The following is a 22,211-nucleotide window of genomic DNA, read 5'->3' on the forward strand; positions in this document are numbered from 1 at the left end:
AGGGTAAAAATAAATGGTCAGTTTTCACAGAGAAGAACAGCGTTCTCTCTCAAGGACCTGTCCTGTTTAACATATTCATTAATGATCTTGAACAGGGTGAACTGCAAAGTTTGCTGATGATACAGAATTATTCGAGATAAGTCCAAAGCAGACTCCAAGGAGTTACAGCGATCTCCCAAAGCTAGGTGACTGGGCAACAAAATGGCAGATAAAATTCAGCATTGATAAATGCAAAGAAATGCATCTTGGGGGGAAAAAGATAATACCAAATATATGTATACAATGATAGGTTCTAAATTAGCTGTTACCGTCCAAGAAAGAACTTGGAGTCACTGTGGATAGATTGGTGAAAACTTCCATTCACCGTGCAGCAGTAGACACAAGTATGTTAAGAACCATTAGGAAAGGGATAGAAAATAAGACTGAAAATATCATAATGCCAGTATATAAAACCATGGTGAGCCCACATTAAATCCTGTGTCCAGTTCTGGTCACCAAATCTCAAAATGAATATAGTGGAACTGAGAGGTTCAGAGAAGAACAACAAAGATGATCAAGGGTATAGAACATCTTTCATACCAGGAGAGACTAAAAAGAATAGAGCTGGTCAGCTTAGACAAGAGATGACTAAGGGGGGGGGAATGTTTGATAGGTCTAAAAAATCATGAACGGGGTGGAAAAAGAGAATGGAGAAGTTCTGTTTACCCTTTCCTACAGTACAAAAACCTGGGATCACCTGAGGAAATTAATAAGCAGCAGGCTGACTACAAACAAGAAGTGCTTTCTCACATAGGCACGTCTAACTTGTGGAACTTGTTTCTATGGAATGTTGTGATGGGTTCCCCCCAGGGTGCCACCTGGAACTGGAGTACCACTGAGCCCTCTGACCCACCAGCCTGGTCTCCCTTACACTGTACTGCTGTGACCAAACTACAAAGCCCTCCAGCCTGCACTGTTACCAGCATACATACAGGTAAGGGCACACCCAGCTGCAGTTACAAGCAGGGTCTCTGACCAGCCCGTGCATGGGAAGGCTACTCCCAGCTCCTCAGTCATGCACCCCCTTCTGGAGTATAAACCCAAAATTATACTGTCTTGCGCTGCACAGGGAACTGTACAGTCTCAGCTCATAAAATTCACGCCCTCCCTCAATGTGGAGAGGAATATGCAACAGCCTTTTGCCCCTGAGTTGTTATTCCCACACACTTCACTCCAACTCACTGGTTTAGATAAAGCAAAAACAAGATTATTAACTACGAACAATACATTTTAAGTGATTATAAGCGATAGCAAATGGATCAAAGCAAATTACGTAGCAAATAAACAAAAACCGCAAACTAAACTTAATATACTAACTAGATTGGATATGAATAGCAGATTCTCACCCTAAGAAATGATACAAGCAGGCTGCAGATTCTTAAGGGGCAAGCTGCACTTGCTTTGCAGCTTGGAATCCCCAGGTGTTTCGTTTCACAGGCTAAAATTCCTTTAGCCTGGATCCAGCAGTTTCCTCCAGTTCAGTCTTTGTTTCTCAGGTGTTTCCAGGAGTTGTCTTGTGTGGGGAGTGAAGAACCCCAGATTGTCACTCCTTGCCCTGTATAGCTTTTGCATATGATGGGAACCCTTTGTTCCCAAAGCTTGGTTCCCATGCCGGTCAGTGGAAAAACACTGACATCCCAAGATGGATTCTAGAGACATGTGGTCTCATCACATGTCCTTGTAGAGTCATAGCAGCCATTACTCTATAGTGTTCTCAGAAAGGCTCCCTAGGTGGGAGATAAGCTTTTCCTAAGGCCTACTGCTTTTTCCTAATGGCCCATTGCCTTCCTTACGCACTATCTAGACTGAAAGCATCTTGTCTAGTGGGTGTTACCCAGGTGTAACTACATTTGACATGGAGATACATAGTCAATATTCCTAACTTCCTATGCAAAAATACCTGCATACAAATAGAATAATCATATTCAGAAAATCATAACTTTTCCAATGACACCTCACATGACTTATCTTGCATAACATATATTATAATTGTCATAATCATATCCTAATATCACTGCAAAGAATATGGGTGCAGTGTCACAGTTGTGATGCCCCAAAGTATAGCTGGGATCAAAAAAGAACTGGATAAGTATATGGAGGTTCATCATTGGTAATTAGCTGAGATGGTCAGGGGAACAACCCTATGCTTGGGGCAACCCTAAACCTCTGACTACCAGAAGCCAGGAGTGGAAGACTGGCAGATCACTCCGTCATTGTCCTGTTTTGTTAGTTTGCCCTGAAGCTCTTGTACAGACCACTGCCAGAGTCAGGATACTGGGCAAGCTGGACAATGCTCTGACCCAGCATGGCAGTTCTTATATTCTGATTTAATAGCCAGAAATAGTTTTGTGTATTTGTTGCTACTCCAAATAAACATCTTAACCCACTTCAGATTCAAAAACTAAAGTACACATCCTGGTCTCAAATGGAGTTTCCTGCTATATCGAGTAAATTCGTAGAAAGAAATTAATTCTGGTAAATTTACTGGGTTACAGATACAGTGGTGATACCACAGCATATCCAAACTAAGTATTGGTTTTCCTGTGGTGACTTGTTGTTTCGTTTCCATTGTCAGGAAGGCTGCCTTGATGTGGCTGGGACTTGACACATTACTGATCTCTAGCCAGCCAGAGGCGTTCATACCATCATGCCCCTCCCCCCCCCCTTTTTTTAATGGAATAGCTCTTTGAAAGCATAACATGGAAAAAAGCTTACATAGCTATACAAAGCTAACACTGACTAAACAGCGAACACGATATAGCAGTTCCTGAGTATATGGTGCCCAGGTGGTTATAAATTAAAGTCCACTAACTTGGAAAAAAGTTCCAAATGAGCATGCACTCATTTGGAACCATACTTCCTGCATGACTGGGTAAAGCATTGCAGTTGCTGATTTGGAGCTTCCAAGCCCTTGCATCTTTAAGACAGAAGAATAGTCTTGCAAAATTCCATCTGTGTTCTGCATACTTAATTCTTAGCTGCCACCTCTCCTGTAAAGGAGTGACGTTAAAGGACGTGCACTACACGGACTAATCTTGGTAGTTTATCTGGGACGATTGGCTGGTCCCAAGCAGTCATCCTCGTGCCAGTGATTGTGCATCCATTTCTTACTAATGTCCAAAGGCTCTGTTTTCATTAACATCCAGTAGGCTAATAACTGACCTTATCAACTTGGTTTGACAGTTGACATTTCTTTCATGGGAGTCTTACTAATCTGTACCTTTTGACTTGACTTCTCAGGGAAGTATTTGGTTCATTTCCCTTTTTGGAGACAAAGAAGCTTTGTTAAGCTTTGTTTGTTTTTTCCCTTAATCTCCAGTTTCTTCTGTTTTGTGACAATGGGCACTAGGTTGATGGAAGAAAAAGGTTTTGGGGAAAACTTAAAAAGCTCCTCTCTGGTCCCCCTTAATTCCGTGCCTGAGGGATATTCTTTTAGCTGTTGATCCTAGCAGCCCAGTCACTACTGGAGGTGTGAATTCAAAACCATGTGCCTCCAACACTGCTGTTCTGCCTGAGACCACCATGCAGCTTTCTCACTCATCCTCAGGACATAAGAACCCCTAGAATTCTGTGGTCCCCCTCTTCTTGTGGTGTTTGGAGTACAGATTTTATTTCTCTGCCTCTGCAGCAACCCTCTCAGCCACTCAGCAAAGGAGCCTTATGTGCTCTGAGTGGGTTTTTGCTCCCTCCTTGCTAAAACCACCAAGGTCTTGTGGGCTAGACTGCCACTTTTCAGCGCTTCGACTTTCTCACTCAGGGGTGTGAAAAAACACCCCCCCAGCGTTGCAAGTTTCAGTGGTGTAAAGTGGTGGTGTAGACAGTGCACGAGCACTGGGAGCTACTCCCCTCGTAGGGGGGTGGTTTTTGTTTTTTGTTTTTACAGCGACTGTACAGCCGCGACTATGCTGCCACGTTAAAGCGTTGCCATGGCAACACTTTAATGTTAGCGAAGACATACCCTTAGCCTCCACAGTCAAGTGCTTATTAGATTTTCCCTTCTCACTTCTCCAGGCTGGCTGGGATCCCTGTAGATTCTGCGCCTCCTGCAGTAGCTTCTCCTCTGCTCTCCCTTGGGCTTACCCAGTGTCGTCGTAGGAGACAAAGATCTGAGCCTCATGGCCAGGAAGTTGATTGGAGTAGGTTCTTAGAAGGGTTTCCCTCTTGATGCTGTTAAAACTTCTGGTTATAGTATCTGCAAAACTTTGAACAGTGTTTACTGTGCATTTACTTGACCCTCTCTTCCTATGTGCATGTAGATATTTAACACTTCCTAGTTGTTGTTCATTTGTAGCCAGTTTGTCTTGTCCTGGTTCAGAAATTACAGATGCAGGCCATATCAGCCCTCTAGGGACCAGTTAGTGGGAAGATGAAGGGAGCGGGAGTCTTGGGTTCCACTTGCCTGCTTTTCCAGATCCTTTCCCTTTAAATTGTTTACAGTTGCGTCTTGTCGACAAGACAGTCTTGTGTCCTGCAGGAACACCTTTTGAGAAGCCTTTCTGCATCTACCAGTTGTAAGAACAGCCTTTTTAGTGGCCATTTTATTGACTTGCTGGTGTCTCTGAAGGGAAGAAGACAGACAGGTTTTGTATTCCACTTGGTAACTGGAAACCCTTTTACTGTGGCCCAAAGGTCACCCTGTCTTCTCAGACATGTTCTGTGCAGTGATAGGCTTTCAGTCCCATGACACAAGCAGGCAGACAGGACACCACATTCCCTATTGAAGGGTCAGACCACTCTCTCCCCCCTGCAAGGAGAGGGACTGAAGCCACAACTTCACAGATGTGTAAGGTGATCGCTTGTTTCTTTCCCTGCTTGTTCATCGACCATTATCAGGTGGACCTTGACTGCTCTGGGAAGGTAAATCTATCAAAATGTGTTCCAGACTGCCACTCCAGAAAATCAGTTGTCCCTGATCTAACAGCATGACTTTCTGTGCCGAGTGCCAGTATCAAATATTGCAGTAGGATGGAAGAGGGGAGACCCTCAACAATGGGAAAACTACTCTCTGACAACTGAGGTTGGAGTTCCTCCTTATTTCCAGTGTGCATCCCTCCTTTTCTCTCCATAGTTTGCTTCATAGTTTTCTCTGCATAGTTTGCACAGTAGTATGAGTGTACAAAATATATCGGAAGGACAGAACAGGTCGTGCTGGTGGGGGAGTGGCACTATATGTGAAAAAGCATAGACTCAAATGAAGTAATTTTAAATGAATCGAACCGTACCATAGAATCTCTATGGATAGTAATTTCATATGATTCCATGCTCTAATAATAAGATAGTAGTAGCGATATATTACCAACCACCTGACCAGGATGGTGATAGTGACTGTGAAATGCTCAGGGAGATTAGAGAGGCTGTTAAAATAAAAAACTTAATAATAATGAGGGATTTCAGCTATCCCCATATTGACTGGGTACATGTCACCTCAGAATGGGATGCAGAGATAAAGTTTCTTGACACCTTAAATGACTGCTTTTTGGAGTAGCTAGTCCTGGAACCCACAAGAGGAGAGGCAATTCTTGATTTAGTCCTAAGTGGAGCACAGGATGTGGTCCAAGAGGTGAGTATAGCTGGACCGCTTGGTAATAGTGACCATAATATAATTAAATTTAACATCTCTGTGGCGGGGAAAACACCACAGCAGCCCAGCACTGTAGCATTTACTTTCAGAAAGGGGGACTATGCAAAAATGAGGACATTAAACAGAAATTAAAGTACAGTGCAAAACGTGAAATCTGTTTTTTGCATACAGCTGTTTGCCAGAAGCTGGGAATGGGCGACAGAGGATGGATCACTTGATTACCTGTTCTGTTCATTCCCTCTGGGATACCTGGCATTGGCCACTGTTGGAAGACCGGATACTGGGCTGATGGACCTTTGGTCTGAGCTGATATGGACGTTCTTAGTTCTTTATGCAAACAGCTTGAGAGGTGGGAAGGTGAAGTTAGCCTTCATATACCCTCTCATTCTTTCTTTGGCAGTTACTTTCTGGCAGGTGGCACCATAATGAGGCTACCGTCCTGTAGCAGGATGGGAGAAGAGAAGGGACTGACATACTGATTATCTTTCCCTTTCTGAAATTACTACTTCACCCCCTTCCACTGTCTTGGGGGAGAGACAGGACTGTTTGCCCTAATCTGCTTCATTCTTCTAAAGAACAACTTTGTTTTTCCATGCCCTACTTTTAGACCCTGCATGTGTGAGACCAAACCAGGCCCATTGCTCAGCATGAGATGCTGATGATCCAGCTGCAATGCCTTGCAAATTTTCTTAATCTTGCAGTAAGATTCAGGTGGTGGTGTCTTGCTTTAGTATCTTTCCAGAAGATGGGTCCTACAAATCAAACTCCTAACATCCGAAAGAAATGGTTTCTCCCTTTGAGAAGTGGCCAGATAATGCATGGTATTGGTTTTCTAGTATTAGAATGGCATATTTGCTATATTGTCATGATCAAGAGTAAGCAGTTCCATAATGTATGCAAGAAAAACATAGTTTAAATGGGAAAGGGGGAAAACTTGCTACTGAATTGCCCATGGGAGATCTAACTGTATAGCAAAAGACCTCCAAATGCTTTAGTATTAGCTAAGCCCCACAACAGCCCTTTCGGGCAGGTAAAGGATGTTTAGGTAGGATTACTTCACTCACATTAAAGTGCAGTTATGTCTGTGGTGGAAAGCAATAGCTGTTTGTTTAAATTTATGGTGTGTGATTAAAGTGAAGAAAATCACTATATCCTGCTGAAACTCTTCCAGGGACCTGGTGAAATTTTAACACTGGTAAATACATAAAGGTAAATGCCTCTCTTTTTTCATAGAATTGTAGGACTGGAGAGGACCTTGAGAAGTCTTCTATTTCAGTCCCCTGCATTCATGGCAGAACGAAGTGTTATCTAGACCATCCCTGACATGTGTTTGGAGGTTTTTAAGAGCAGGTTAGATAATGACAGAGATTCCACAACTTCTATAGGTAATTTATTCCAGTGCTTAACTACCCCAACAGTTAGGAAGTTTTTTCCTAATGTTCAGCCTAAAACCTCCCTTGCTGCAATTTAATCACATTGCTTCTTTTTTTATCCTCAGAGGTTAAGAACAGTTTTTCTCTGTCCTACTTCAAGCACCTTTTAGTACTTGAAAACTATTATGTCCCCTCTCAGTCTTCTCTTCTCCAGCCTAAAGAGCCATCAAATCTTTAGTGACCACACATGTCTAGGCCTCTTGTCTTACGTCTTGTCTGACTTTTTATCTCTAGCAGCACAGTGCTGGGACATTGTATTAGTGCTGACTGGGAAGGAAGAGTTCCAGAGTTCTTACACTTCCTAGGGGTGTGTCTGTCAAAGTATGGCACCTGCCTGACACAGACTAGTTTGAGATATGACAAAATTGCAGCACAAGATAATGCGACAGCTCCTTCCTGCCATCCCTGGTGCAGACCTTGGCCATAGTCTTTTGTGTTCTGGTCAAAACTTGTAGGAAGCTCCTCCAGGGATACCTTGCTCATCCCAAGGAATATATGAATCTCTGAAGGGTGTTTATGGAGTGGATAAACAATAACTTTCTAATTACCACTTACTGAGAGCCTATTAGTGTTGCATGTCTGAGGGCAGATTCTTGAATGCATTGTGCCTTGCAGAAAGTCTGTGTTCAAAACTGGTTGAAGCTGGGGAGTTTCAGGAGAGTTAATTTTTGAATCCTTGAGTCTGAGTAGACAATATTAGGCAGCTCATGCTAAATGGGGTTAAAGATGTGCTAAAGAAAATAAAATGGAATACTAAACTCTGCTAATAACTTAATGCATAAATGCTCTGCTGTTAGATTTACAGCAGGGACATAACTTGTCTCATGCTGCCGTCACCACCTTCCTAAGAACTAAATTGCTTTTTTTTGGTGCTTTTGAGTTTTTAAATTGTGATATACAGTGTTCTTCAAATGCACAGGCAAAGTTGTGTGGTCCCAGGCACACATTAGTCTTATCAGAAAATTTACTCTGACCTTTTTTTTTTTTTAAAAAGTGATTTCCTTTCTTTGCCTTAAGGATCACTCAGGCACCCAGAAGAGTAGTCTTCTCCAGGTGGATCAGAACTGTGTCCGTAACTCATATGATGTCTTCTCGTTGCTTAGGTAAGACCTTTTAGAATATTGCTGTATGTGTTTTTAACTTCCTCAGTGCATGAGGAAAAGTATGTCTTAAAACGAGAACTGTTTCTAGATTGCTGATCGTTCATTTTCGGAAACTTCTAAATGGTGAAACTTAACCACTGGCAGCAATGCAGGAGTGCTAGTGTCAGCAAGGCACGTGTTTCTCTACTATGGTATTTGGTGGGCGGGGGGGGGGGGGGGGGGGAGGTAAAGTAAGAAGGGCTTGGATGATCCAGTAGTCAGAACAAAACTAGCAGTGTAGTTTTTGAATTCTTCTAATCAACCACTGAGTTGTGGCTACCTTGGGCCAGCTAAGGCCCTGTCCTTCATTATGATCTGTGTGGACAGAACACACTGCTCGTGGAAGTGCCCCATTGACTGCAGGGGACTCTGTACAGGCACAACAATCTGCCTATGCAAATCACAATGCAGGGTTGTGACTTAATTTACCATTGTATGCTTTAATTCCAACCTGGAAAAAGTTCAGGTCAACTGGGAGCTGCAAGTTGTTGGGCTGACTCGGATACAATATTTTGAGAACTTTTTGGTGTGTTAGGTTAGACTCCTCTACAATACTATCACTTAAATATTGAGTGTAGCCTGAATTTGAGATGCTTATATAGAAAGTCTAGTTATAACCTTTCTGTAATTCTTATCTAGGAATGTGTTGAACTTCAGATCTAGAGTAATCATAATATCTGTGTTACAGGGGAAACCCTTGATAAAGAGCTATACATTTAAAAAACTTGAAAACTAAATTTGTTAATTTCTTTAGTTGTAGACATCTAATCCATTTGGTAATCTTACCAGGAGGTGTCACTGTTGCCTTTAGGAGAATATATTATTGACATTTCTTATAGTGCAAAAGAGATGATAGGAGTTTAGCTGACTCTAGTTCACTTATTCAGAAGCGAAACTATGAGCAGTCTTTGAAATTAAACTTGCTGTTCCTTGATTCTGTAAAACAGTATATGAAAGCAAAAGCTGCATTCTGAAATTCTCTACTTGTAGTAGAAAATGTGCAGGGTGCATACTGTGCAGCTCCAACCTACTTTGAGACGCTATTAGAGACTAATAGAAAAAGTACTTTTATAGCACCTTTACTAAAATAAAACTACATATTTAAAAGGAACTAAGACAGTATGTGATAGTCACCCTGATCACTCTGCGTATGTGTGGTACCCATTTTCCCCATTCTATTCCATAATATAAATTGTAATTGCAGTGCATAGAGGTTTTGGGGTGTTTATCATAGTATAAATTACTCAGTAAGGTACATGAATGGCCTGAAGTCTTGTTCTATCCTGGCTAGTCTCTAGGTGTGGGCCTGATTGTCTGAATGCACATGACTCAAAACTCCCTTTAAGATTAGGGCATTCAGGGTTTTTTTTTCAGGACCCTCTAAGCTGTTGGTTGGTCAATCACAAGTACAGAGTGAGAACTTGAACTGAATTGCTTCATTTTATTGTTGAAGGAATTCTGACTCTTTTTCCTGTCTTTGGGGTGGTGGTGGTGTTTGCTGTTTCGTGCCTTCTACTGCCCCTAAAAGTTTCCTACATGGTGGCTGCAGGTGGTGGTGCATGCTATCGATAATTGCAAAGCAGCTTTCATTCACTTTCTTCAAGCATGCCTTTCAAAACCTCCTGGAAGTGATGTTTTTTGTGCTTGGTCTTTGCCTGCTGTTGAAATACTTTTTCTGGAAAGTGTGCAGAACTTCTTGCAGTTTAGGGGTTGCACTTTTTTTAAAGCAAGTAATTTAAACAGCTGAGCTCTAAAACTTCAAGCTTGGTATGTAAATAAGCCCTAATGAAAAGCATGTGCTTGGCTACATTTGTGGGTTTTTTTAAACTAATTAGTGTTTGTGAACTGTAGAAAACTCATTTAAAGTGTTAGCTGAATGTTTAAGGTGGAGCTGCAGCAGGTGTGTCCAGATACTTAATTCCAGATATTTACAAGTTCCAGCTACTGAAGCAGGTGAAAGGGCTTTTAAGTGGACAGACAGCTCAGCTCTAGAGCAGGGGTTGGCAACCTGTGGCACATGAGCTAATTTTTACTGGCACTCTGCTGCTAGCCGGGGTCCCAGCTGTCGGCCCCGCTCAGCCCGCTGCCTCCCTGTGTGAACAGAACCCCAGGCCGGCAGCGGGCTGAGTGGGGCCAGCAGCCAGGACCTGCTCAGACCGGCGGGTGGGCCAGGGCTCTGCTCCTGGTCTGGGCCTAGCACTCTGCAGCCCTTATAAAAAATTATACTTTAATTTTTAGTGTAAAATTAGCTTAAAAACTTTGTGTATTACAGTAATCATTAAATGTATAATGTTAATAAATACATAGGTTTGGTAAGTACAACTACTTTGTTTCATGTGCCTGGGCTTAATTTGTGTTTTCGATTATTTACCTTCTAAAAAAAAAAATCTCGCATGTCTTGCACCCCCAGAAAGGGCATCTCGCACTCCCAGGGGGTGTGTGCACCCCAGGTTAAGAACCACTGCGCTAAACTGATAAGATCAGCATTTTAATTTAATTTTAAATGAAGCTTCTTAAACATTTTAAAAACCTTGTTTACTTTTACATACAATAGTTTAGTTATATAATATAGGCTTAGAGAGACCTTCTAAAAACGTTAAAATGTTGTACTGACACGTGAAACCTTAAATTAGAGTGAATAAATGAAGACTTGGCACACCACTTCTGAAAGGTTGCTGACCCCTGCTCTAGAGTAAGATGTTTCCAGCACCTTTTGTAACTTCATAAGAAATCTTGCTTTGAGGGCAAAAGGGTAAGATCCAGAGGCAAACATTGCAGAGCTAATAAGCTGTTCAAGCCAAATAGTTACTGGGGGTGTTTTCTCCTTTTTTAAAACAATGAGCAAAAAATCTTTAAAAGACATGAAATTAAACACCCAATAGGGAAAATTTTTCCCTGGAATATTAATTCTGCCACACTGTGCACATATGTAGTATTGGCTATTCTTTTAATTGTTATTGGTAAGGTTTCATGAGTCTTAAAATCTTCAGTATGTACCTCATTTTTAGTTGGTGTGCTACAGAAAACGAGAGGTAAAGTGCATTATTGTATACCCTGACACACTGAATTAGCAGTATGACTGAGCTAACATTAAGGCAGCAACTTCTGGCATCTCTTGACCTGAGTACCATATATTGTAACCTTATTGTAAGGTTAATGTTTTGATATTGAGTTACACTTTAAAAGTAGGTTTCAGAGTAGCAGCTGTTAGTCTGTATCTGCAAAAAGAAAAGGAGGACTTGTGGCACCTTAGACTAACCAATTTATTTGAGCATAAGCTTTCGTGAGCTACAGCTCACTTCATTGGATGCGTTCAGTGGAAAATATAGTGGGGAGATTTATATATACAGAGAACATGAAACAATGGGTGTTACCATACACACTGTAACAACAGTGATCAGGTAAGGTGAGCTATTACCAGCAGGAGAGTGGAGGGACCTTTTGTAGTGATAACCAAGGTGGGCCATTTCCAGCAGTTGACAAGAACAGTCTGAGGAACAGCTGGGGGGTGGGGAATAAACATGGGGAAATAGTTTTACTTTGTGTAATGACCCATCCACTCCCAGTCTTTATTCAAGCCTAAATTAATTGTATCCAGTTTGCAAGTTAATTCCAATTCAGCAGTCTCTCGTTGGAGTCTGGTTTTTGAAGTGTTTTTTATTGAAGAATTGTCACTTTTAGGTCTGTAATTGAGTGACCAAAGAGATTGAAGTGTTCTCCGACTGGTTTCTGAATGTTACAATTCTTGACGTCTGATTTGTGTCCATTTATTCTTTTACGTAGAGACTGTCCAGTTTGGCCAATGTACATGGCAGAGGGGCATTGCTGGCACATTGGTGGTAGATGTGCAGGTGAACAAGCCTCTGATAGTGTGGCTGATGTGATTAAGCCCTATGATGGTGTCCCCTGAATAGATATGTGGACACAGTTGGCAACGGGCTTTGTTGCAAGGATAGGTTCCTGGGTTAGTGGTTCTGTTGTGTGGTGTGTGGTTGCTGGTGAGTATTTGCTTCAGGTTGGGGGGCTGTCTGTAAGCAAGGACTGGCCTGTCTCCCAAGATCTGTGAGTGATGGGTCATCCTTCAGGTTAGGTTGTAGATCCTTGATGATGCGTTGGAGAGGTTTATTCCATGTTTATTCCCCCCGCCCCCCCCAGACCTTCTTGTCAGCTGCTGGAAATGGCCCACTTTGATTATCACTACAAAAGGTCCCCATCCCCCCTCGTGCTGGTAATAGCTCACCTTACCTGATCACTCTCCTTACAGTGTGTATGGTAACACCCATTGTTTCATGTTCTCTGTGTATATAAATCTCCCCACTGTATTTTCCACTGAATGAATCTGATGAAGTGAGCTGCAGCTCACGAAAGCTTATGCTCAAATAAATTAGTTAGTCTCTAAAGTGCCACAAGTCCTCCTTTTCATTTTAAAAGTAGTATTAAGGGATAAAAGGGACTGGACAAACAACAAACTTTTCATGATTGCTGTATCTACAGAAAAACCTTACCAGGAAGATCAGGTGTAGTGATAAGTGATTAAGTCTAAAAACTAGGGCTGTCAATCAGTTAACTCATGTGATTAATTTAAAAAAATTAATTGTGATTAATTGCACTTATAACAATAGAAATTTGTTTCTAACCAATTGAAATTTATTATAATTTTGAATGTTTTTCTACATTTTCAATATTGATTTCAGTTACAACACAATACAAAGGGCACAGTGCTTACTTTATATTTTTATTACAAATATATGCACTGTTAAAATTATAAAAGAAATAGTGCATTCTCTTTCTTGAGAAAGTGTACCTTACAAATGCAGATTTTTTTTGGTTACATACCTGCACTCAAAAACAAGTGTAAAAACTTTAGAGCCTACAAGTACTCAGTCCTATTTCTTATTCTGCCAATCGCTAAGACAAACAAATTTGTTTACATTGACGGGAGATACTACTGCCTGCTTCTTACTTACAATGTCACCTGAAAGTGAGAACAGGCGTTCGCTTGGCACTCTTGTAGCCAGTGTTGCAAGGTATTTACATGCCAGATATGCTAAACATTTGTATTCCCCTTCCATGCTTCGGCCACCATTCCACAGGACATGCTTCCATGCTGATGATGCTTGTTTTAAAAAAAAAAAAAAGCGTCAATTACATTTGTGACTGTACTTGAAGGGAGAATTGTATGTCTCCTGCTCTTTTACCTGCATTCTGCATATATTTCGTGTCATAGCAGTCTCGGATGATGGCCCAGCACATCTTCGTTTTAAGAACGCTTTCACAGCAGATTTGACAAAACGCAAAGAAGGTACTGACGTTAGATTTCTAAAAATAGCTACAGCACTCGACCCAAGGTTTAAGAATCTGAAATGCTGTCCTAAATCTGAGAGGGATGAGGTGTGAAGCATGCTTTTAGAAGTCTTAAAAAAGCAACACTCTCTGATGCGGAAACTACAGAACCGAAACCACCAAGAAAGAAAATCCACCTTCTGCTGGTGGTATCTAACTCAGATGACGAAAATGAACATGCGTCAGTCCACACTGCTTTGGATCGTTATCAAGCAGAACCCATCATCAGTGTGGAAGCATGTCCTCTGGAATAATGGTTGAAGCATGGAAGGGACATATGAATCTTTAGCACATCTGGCATGTAATACCTTGCAATGCCAGCTACAAAAGTGCCATGCGAATGCCTGTTCTCACTTTCAGGTGACGTAAACAAGAAGCAGGCAGCATTATCTCCTGCAAATTGTAACCAATCTTGTTTGTCTGAGTGATTGGCTGACCAAGAAGTAGGACTGAGTTTTACATTGTTTTATTTTTGAATGCTGGGGGGGTTTGTACATAATTCTACATTTGTAAGTTCAACTTTCATGATAGAGATTGCATTACAGTACTTGTATGAGGTGAATTGAAAATTTTTTTTACAGTGCAAATATTTTAATAAATATAAAGCGAGCACTGTACACTTTGTATTCTGTAATTGAAATTAATATATTTGAAAATGTAGTAAACATTCAAAAATATTTAAAATAAATGGTATTCTATTGTTTAATTGTGCGATTAATCACTTGACAGCCCTACTAAACACATCTTTCATTAGTTGGCATTGTGGACTAGTGTGTTTATAATAAATTGAATGTCCTGTATAATGACATTCAGTTTATTATATTCTGCTTATAGTATTTGTGTGCCTAAATATATGTAGATGTATGGAATCCATGCAAAAACGGAATTAAAAATGATAGTGGGGTAAGTATTAGTCTCCAGTTGCATACAACCTTAACTTCCCATTGTGCATATGTATTGATCACGGATATTGTATATTTAAGAAATTTATTTTTTCTATAACTTTAAATGTGTCTAGCAACTTGTATGCTATTGTGCACGAGTCATTTGTAATGTGTGCGCCTTGTATACAAAGGTGTCTGTTGGAGAGTGTGGAAATGGAGAAGACACACTGTACTTGAGATAGTATGCTATCCTGTAACTAAAGACTAGTAATGCAGATACACAACGGGACAGTTAAGTAACCTGTGTAACTTTAAATTTGGGCATCTCCTGATTGGTGTGTAACACTTAGTCTTAATGTAGGAAACTTCATAAACCATTTAGTGTTTTTTTTTTTTCTGTCTTATCATTTTTTTAAGAAAATGTTCGACACAACAAGCTAGTTATTTGCATTATCATAGTGCCTAGGAGCCACAGTCATGGGTCAGGACTCCATTGTGTCAGGCATTGTACAAACAAAGACAGTTGCTGCCCCAAACAGCTTACGGTCTAAGGCCTTGTCTACACTAACCCTGTAAGTAGATATAAGTTATGTAACTTAAGTCGACGTAATTTACATTGACTTAGCGTGGTGTAGACACTGCTGTATGTCGATGGGAGATGCTCCCCATCAACATATCTTCCACCTCTTGTTGAAGTGGAATACTGAAATGGATAGAGTGCTCTCCCATCAACTTACTGCTTCTTCACTAGACCCACTAAATCTATACCCGCTACATCGATTGCAGCAGCACCGATTTAGCCCATAGTAAAGACAACAGATGGGTGGATACAGGCTGAGTACAAGGAAATAATGAGAACATGCTCCTTATGAAGTGGGCTTTTCTTTAGCACATCTAGTGCTATGTAGTTCTTGTCCTCCAAGATTTGCTGTTCCTCCTGATCCCTGTATTGTTGAACTCTGTAGGTGTGAATACACTTTGGCAACTTTCACTACAGTTGTTGAGGTATTTCAGCCATGCTGTATTTATCGCTATATGTAAATATAGAAAACGCTTGTTTCTGCACTAGATTTTTTTTCTAAAATGTAGCACTATTGTTACCAATGGAAAAACTAATGTAAGCAGAGCTCCAGATAGCTGCTAAGGCGCTAACCATAATGTCCTCTAACTCCTCTCAAAGCAGGTCTAGATGGCATTGTGGCTAAAATGTCAGGGGTTGCCAGTACATTCCCATTGCTTCTAAAACTGCTGAAGCTGTGGCAGGGTAGCAGTGCTGAGGAAACTAAAACTCCAGAGGGTAAAGCCTTGTTTACTTAAGGATGTGTATTAGTTCTCCCTAAGCTTCAAAGCCAAGAAGACCAACCTGATTACTGTGCTTTCGTGAACAGGTGGGCCATGGTTTTTAGCTGCTAGGTTCTTATACTGAATAGCAAAAGTAATAAACTGCTTCCTCCCTCCAATTCATTCCTTCTCACAGTAATAACTTCTGACATTGTAGCTTACCACTCAGTGGCTTAAATAATTTAAAAAGATGCAGCCCAGGCTGGGTGGGGTCACTTTTTGGCCTGGAAATGAGGTGTAAATTCTTAAGTGAAGGTAATAACCACTGGAACAAAGGTTGTGGTGGATTCTTCATCATTGGATGTTTTTCTAAAATCTGCTCTAGGAATTTTTAGGAAAGTTCTGTGGCCTGTTATACAGGAGGTCAATCTATGTATCTATGAAATTCACTTCTCTCCCTGGACCTTTTTCCCCCTGCTCCCTTCGCTCTGTTAAAGGTTCTGTATAGGAAACTGAAGCAAACTGTGATAAGGAGACACACATTCATTGTGCCAGGCAAGTGAGTCATAGGCCTGGGTTGAGGATGTTGGGTATAAGGTTACATCTCTGAAGAATGTTGATAGAGATGAAGATGGATGTAATGGGAAAACAAGTGTTGCCCCAGAACCAACCTAACAAAAAATAACAATTTAGTGGAGTCTGTTGGGGATTGTGATCTCACACATGTGCATGCTTCAGTGATAGAGTTCATCATATCTATATAGTAATCTATCTATCCCCTCTGCATTTCATCTTATTTTCTGTCAAATCTAGTTCCAATTATATATTCTTCACTTCCACGAGTGGTAAATGCAGAGATTTGGATATTTTTTTTTGAAGAGAAATTCCTGGTTCACTTCAGGGAATTGGTACCCGAAAGTGTACAGTATCCACCAGCTGGAACACACCAATTCATTGAGGTCTCGGAGCACTGCTCCTTCCATGGAAAACAGGCCTGTTTTAGTCACAACTGTCAACATGTCTGTTTTCGTAATTTGGAAGAACACAGTTAGCCCTATAACATAGAGAGAGATGCTTCTGTCCTGGCTGGACCAAAGTTTTATTTCTATGTACGCGGCCAGTCAAGGTGGAGATGATCACCAAGATTTACGTGGCAGAAGTCTGACTAATATAGTGGCTCCAGAAATCTTGCTTATCAAGATGGGCTGGCGATCAACCTTTTTGCATCTGGAAACAGTAAATAAAGTACCCTGGGTCCTGTGTGTGCGATCCTGGGATGTGAGGTGGTGAGTGACCTCTTGCAAAACTGGGCCTGGTCCTTGCTATAGCTTCCAATCTTTTCTGCTGCTCCCTAGGACGATACAAAAAATTGGAATGAGAGAGCAATACTGATACTGCTGCTTATGCCTTTCTGACTGAAGAGGCTATGACTCTGGGGACTGATTGACCTAACCCTGGATCTTTGGGTGGATAGGAGGTCTGCTACTGGAAAACCAGACTGGTTTAAAATGAATACTTGGATAAAGTTCTTATGGATCCCAAAAGAAAATTAAACAATACTTATTCTTTCTTCAATGAAGTTGAATCAAAGTGGTTATGGCAATATTTTGCAATTTCAACAATATTTTTCCTTTTCCTGGAGTTGTACTTAAATCTTTGGCTAAAAGATGCAACAGATGAAGACTGCACCCATGTGCTATAAGTTTCAGGTTCCTTTCATTATAGTCTCCTGGATTTCTTCTCATCTTTGCTACATTTGCAGCATTGTCTGATAAAGCTGTGCACTTGACATATGAATTTTTAAATTTGTTACAGCTTTTACTGCTACTTTTAAGTATACTGCTGTATGGGCATTTCCTGTTTCAGCTGTTGCTGTAAGATAGACAACCGTATTTTCTGTTGTCTCACAAGCATATGTTAGTGGATCATTGTATACATTGCTCCACCCGTCAAGACTCAGATTAATGAGTTTCCCTTCAATGTTTTTTGCACAGTGTTCAATTTCCTCTTTCCAGCAATGTGTGCTCTGCCAGGTGGAGAGTAGCCTGGTCATAGTGATTGAACCGTGTCCATGAAATGTTTCATCTGAACAAGATGAAAGGAAGAATTTGAACTGAGCAATCTTTTCATCTGTGGAGTCTTGCTGGAATTTACTGGTCCTGATTATGAACACATCCATGGGCTTTACTGGACGATGAAGTTTTTTGTTTTGTTTTGTTTTGTTTTTAAATGTACACGGGTCATTTTACTGTCTGATGTATGTTTAGTTGCATCGCTGCTGGTTGTACTAGCAGATTACTCTGAAGTTTGTTGACATTGCTGTTGGTGGACATTCATAACCCCTTATGTCAAAGCTGGACCCTGAAACACAATGGAGTAAAGAAAAGTCCGTCACTGAGTATTACTCAGTGCTCTCATTTTGAAAAATAAGATTGTAAATGAGATTCCTCCTCCTGAAACTGTTTATTACTATTTATTTAGTCTAAATCCAGTTTTATAGGGAAAAAATAAATCCTGATTTCTCAAACTGGGGGTCGGGACCCCTCAGAAGATCATGAGGTTATTACATAGGGAGTCGCGAGCTGTCATCCTGCACCCCAAACCCCACTTTGCCTCCAGCATTTATAAGGGTGTTAAATATGTAAAAAGGTTTTAAATTTAAAAGGGAGGTTGCACACAAGAGGCTTGCTATGTTAAAGGGGTCACCAGTACAAAAGTTTGAGAACCACTGAAGATTCTAAATCTATTTAACCCCTTACCTCTAGCAACAAACCAAACAGTTTGAAGACTTCTAAAAAATATTAAAATTCATAAATGTCTAAACTTTAAACAGGAAATTTCAACTTGGATGTTTGTTTATATTGAGCAATAAAAATAATTTCAGAAGTCCAGCAGTAACAGTAAAAATGTAAAAAGAAAAGGAGTACTTATGGCACCTTAGAGACTAACCAATTTATTTGAGCATAAGCTTTCGTGAGCTACAGCTCACTTCATCGGATGCAGCTCACGAAAGCTTATGCTCAAATAAATTGGTTAGTCTCTAAGGTGCCACAAGTACTCCTTTTCTTTTTGCGAATACAGACTAACAGGGCTGTTACTCAGAAACCAGTAAAAATGTAACTACTTCAACAAAGTAATATACCAATTATATTTTGAAATTTGTAAGTAACCTACCCAGAACACAAATTTTTGACAGTCTGTTATTTACTAGAGTAGTAAGACATGGTAGGAAGGACACAAAAAGGTGCAAAAATAAGTTTTTACTAATGGTTGATCAAGACTGTTAAGACGTCCACATCGTCTTTAAAGCCACTGCCTTTTGATGAGTGTCTGTCTTTCATAATGTTTCATTCTGAAAACTAGGCCTTTCATTTTTGTTGCACTGTTTACATTTGGCAAGTATTCCTTTCTCACCCAGAGGTACAGGAACTCCTTGAAAATATTCCCACATAGGGTGACTTTTACAATCTGTAGCCATGGCATTTTTTCCCCCCTCCAGTTCCCAGGTGTTGAAATCAGCACTCGCTCTGCTCTGCTCTAAAAAAGCTGTCCTTTCTTCCTGCAGTGCCTTGCTTTGACACAAGTGTTGCTCCTTTCTGGTTGCACACTCTGCTCCTTTTCCTTTTGTTACAGAACTCCCCTGCCCCATTCCTTCCCCCCCCTCCAAAAAAAACAAACAAAAGAACTATCCAAGACTTCTGCTTGTGTAACCCACATGCCTTTTTTGCACTGCAGTATTTTATTTGTTTAGAGACAGTGAGGCAGTTGAGAAATTAATGGATTTCTGCTTGTTTGTATCTCTGCCTATGTACATGTGCAAGAAGACAGAGCAAGGCTGTTTGTGTGAAGTGCCCAGAACCATCCAGAAGCAAGGGCTGGTAGTTACTGGGCAGATCAGTGTTCTAGCATGAGCTGGAGAGTAAGTTGCTATCATGGACGGAGTTTCAAGGAAGAAGCCATGTAACGAGTGTAAGACCACCCAGGTGGGCTCAGTGGATGAGCCTGATGAGATACATTATGGTGTCTCCTGGAGTCCAGAGGCCCAATCCCAATGCCTGTGATGACTTTGCCAGTCTCTTGCACCTAGTAGCACAATCCCTGGATCCTCTACAGGATCAAGTCCTTAATATAATACATGACCTATTGTGCTAGCCTTATAAAGCTTGATCTCAGAAGACAGGATGTTTTTCCCTTGATTCTTTCTTGATGGAGAAAAGCAGCCTTTAACTCAGTTTTTTGATTGAGGCTCATGGATACAGCATATTTTTTATCAAATGTGTTGAGATTACAGTAAAGTTAGGCCTTAACATATGTTGTATTAAATTCAGATTTCATTTTAAATAGGCTTATTTTTAAAAAACTTATAATTTAAATAAAACCTAATTTTAAAAGATTTTTATCTCCTCTAAATGCCATTTCCTTTCTTTTGACCAAAAAAATCTTACTTGAAGAAAGGAGATTTTTCAGGTAAGCACAGATACATTTGTCCTATTATGATTTTTGACTCTGGCTACTGTTGATTTGAATCCTAGGAGTGAGTGCATACCCACCTCACCTCAAGACAGGAGCTTTTTCCACCCAACAGGAAATAAACTTACATTATGGATTGTCACCCTGAACATTTTGCATTTTCATAGCACATTTCATCCAAGAGTCCAGCGTGTTTCAGCAGCCTACACTTCTCCTCTGTGCCCAGCAACTTCTTCTGTAAAGTACCTTTCTTAAGGTCACACAGGAAGTCAATGTCAGTGCCAGGAATAGAATGTAGGTCTTCAGACTCCATACTTCCTCTTTCCATCACCACTACTTTCTGCTTCTTGGCCCAGGTCAAATTGCAAGGTCATTGGCACATTTCTAAAGGAATTGGGTGATGGTGAGGTTAATTATAAAGCAGAAAAATCTGTTGGATATCGTAGGTGGGAAAGGAAATGAAGAAAAAGTAAATGACATTTTAACGGGGCTTTCTCAAAATATATTTTTTTAAATTGGCTGGAGTCTGGCAGGAGCTTCCTAGAATCTAATCTCTGGACAAATGTAAAGCAATGTTTATACAGGCTTTGTATTTTTATTTAATATCTGTTTAATAGAAGCCTTATTTTTAATAATGGGGTTGGGTGTTTGCAATTTGGATATCCCATATCTCTCTTGTTGCCAAAAAAGCTTTGTTCTATTTTCTAAATCCCCAGTGTCAATACTGTTTAAATAAATTTAGTGTAAACTAAGGTTGTTTTGGCAAATCTGACCTTCAGTATATTTATTTCTCTTGTGAGAGATAGCTGTAGCATGTGTGACTGTTGTATTTAGTCTGGGTAGTCATGGCTGACAACCAAGAATTCAAATACTGTACATGAAAGTTCAGATACAACAGAGATAGAAGGAAGAGAACAAAAAATTGAAACAATCCAAAAAGTTGGATAATCTTTCAAACAATTAACCACATCTATGCATCAAAGAAATAAATGTCTAATAAAATCAGAAATCGATGCTGAATGCAAATCCATAGAAGTATAAAAGAAAAGATTACCAGTCTACAAAATAAAAGCTATGGTCTAACAATTGTGACTACCCTAAATAGCCTCCAAACACACAGAGAAGAAAGTGAATCACAGATTTCTATCTGTGACAAATGACAACTTTCTTAAGAAAATAGAACTTGATGACCACAAATTTGTATCAGCAGTGACCCCATGGTGTCATTGACATTGTATGGACTGTCAAATAAACAAAGATCGTTCACTCTTCCAAAGTCTTGTGATCTTTCAACTAATTAGCACAAGTGCTTTGGTCTTAAGATATCCATAGCATGGTGAAAGGAGTCCAAAGACTTTCCAGATTGAGGGACGTATTCTGCAATCCTCAATTCACATCAGTACTCCCACTGATAATGCATCCGATGAAGTGAGCTGTAGCTCATGAAAGCTTATGCTCATATAAATTTGTTAGTCTCTAAGGTGCCACAAGTACTCCTTTTCTTTTTGTGAATGCAGACTAATACTGCTGCTACTCTGAAACCTGACCACTGATATTAGTGGATCTCCCGTATTAGGCCCAGAGTTCACAATACATGCAAAAGAGATGAAATTTAGTCTTACCCTTTGACTGGCCATACCTTGTTCACGCTTCCAGTATGAAGCCTTGTGGCTAATCTAGAAACCAGTTCAAGAAAACAAACTAGCTCAGGCTTGAAAAAATTCAGACTACTGTGATTTTTATTAGTCAGCAATAATGGTTTGCTGACCAGTCTAGTTAACGCTGTTGCTGAGACAAATAGAAATAGTTTGGATTTCTACCAGCATGCTGGTATCCGGTTTAGGGAATCAGTCTTTGATACTAGTTTCTAACTAGTAAAGGTCTCAAGTTTTGATTTTGTGTACTCACCCCATTCCCTTTTCACTTTCCTTTTGGAAGGAAGAAAGAGCTGTTTCCTCTTCCTCTCTCTGAAACATCCTTATTGCTGTGATAAGGGCTTGGGAGGAGGAATAAGGATTCAACTATTTTACCTCACCAA

At 40.4% G+C, this 22,211-nt stretch overlaps 1 protein-coding gene across 5 annotated transcripts in view; it reads left to right on the forward strand.

Moving 5' to 3' along the window:
* The window catches only part of UVRAG (UV radiation resistance associated), a 163,412-nt gene that overhangs the window by 36,017 nt on the left and 105,184 nt on the right, over nt 1-22,211 (forward strand). For all 5 annotated transcript variants that reach the window (XM_073335056.1, XM_073335055.1, XM_073335049.1 and 2 more), the window contains one exon: nt 8,071-8,156. In XM_073335056.1, the coding sequence (XP_073191157.1) occupies nt 8,071-8,156 (86 nt within the window). The remainder of the gene's footprint in view (nt 1-8,070; nt 8,157-22,211) is intronic.

This window comes from Lepidochelys kempii, chromosome 1, assembly GCF_965140265.1.
Source record: "Lepidochelys kempii isolate rLepKem1 chromosome 1, rLepKem1.hap2, whole genome shotgun sequence".
Classification (NCBI taxonomy): domain Eukaryota; kingdom Metazoa; phylum Chordata; order Testudines; family Cheloniidae; genus Lepidochelys; species Lepidochelys kempii.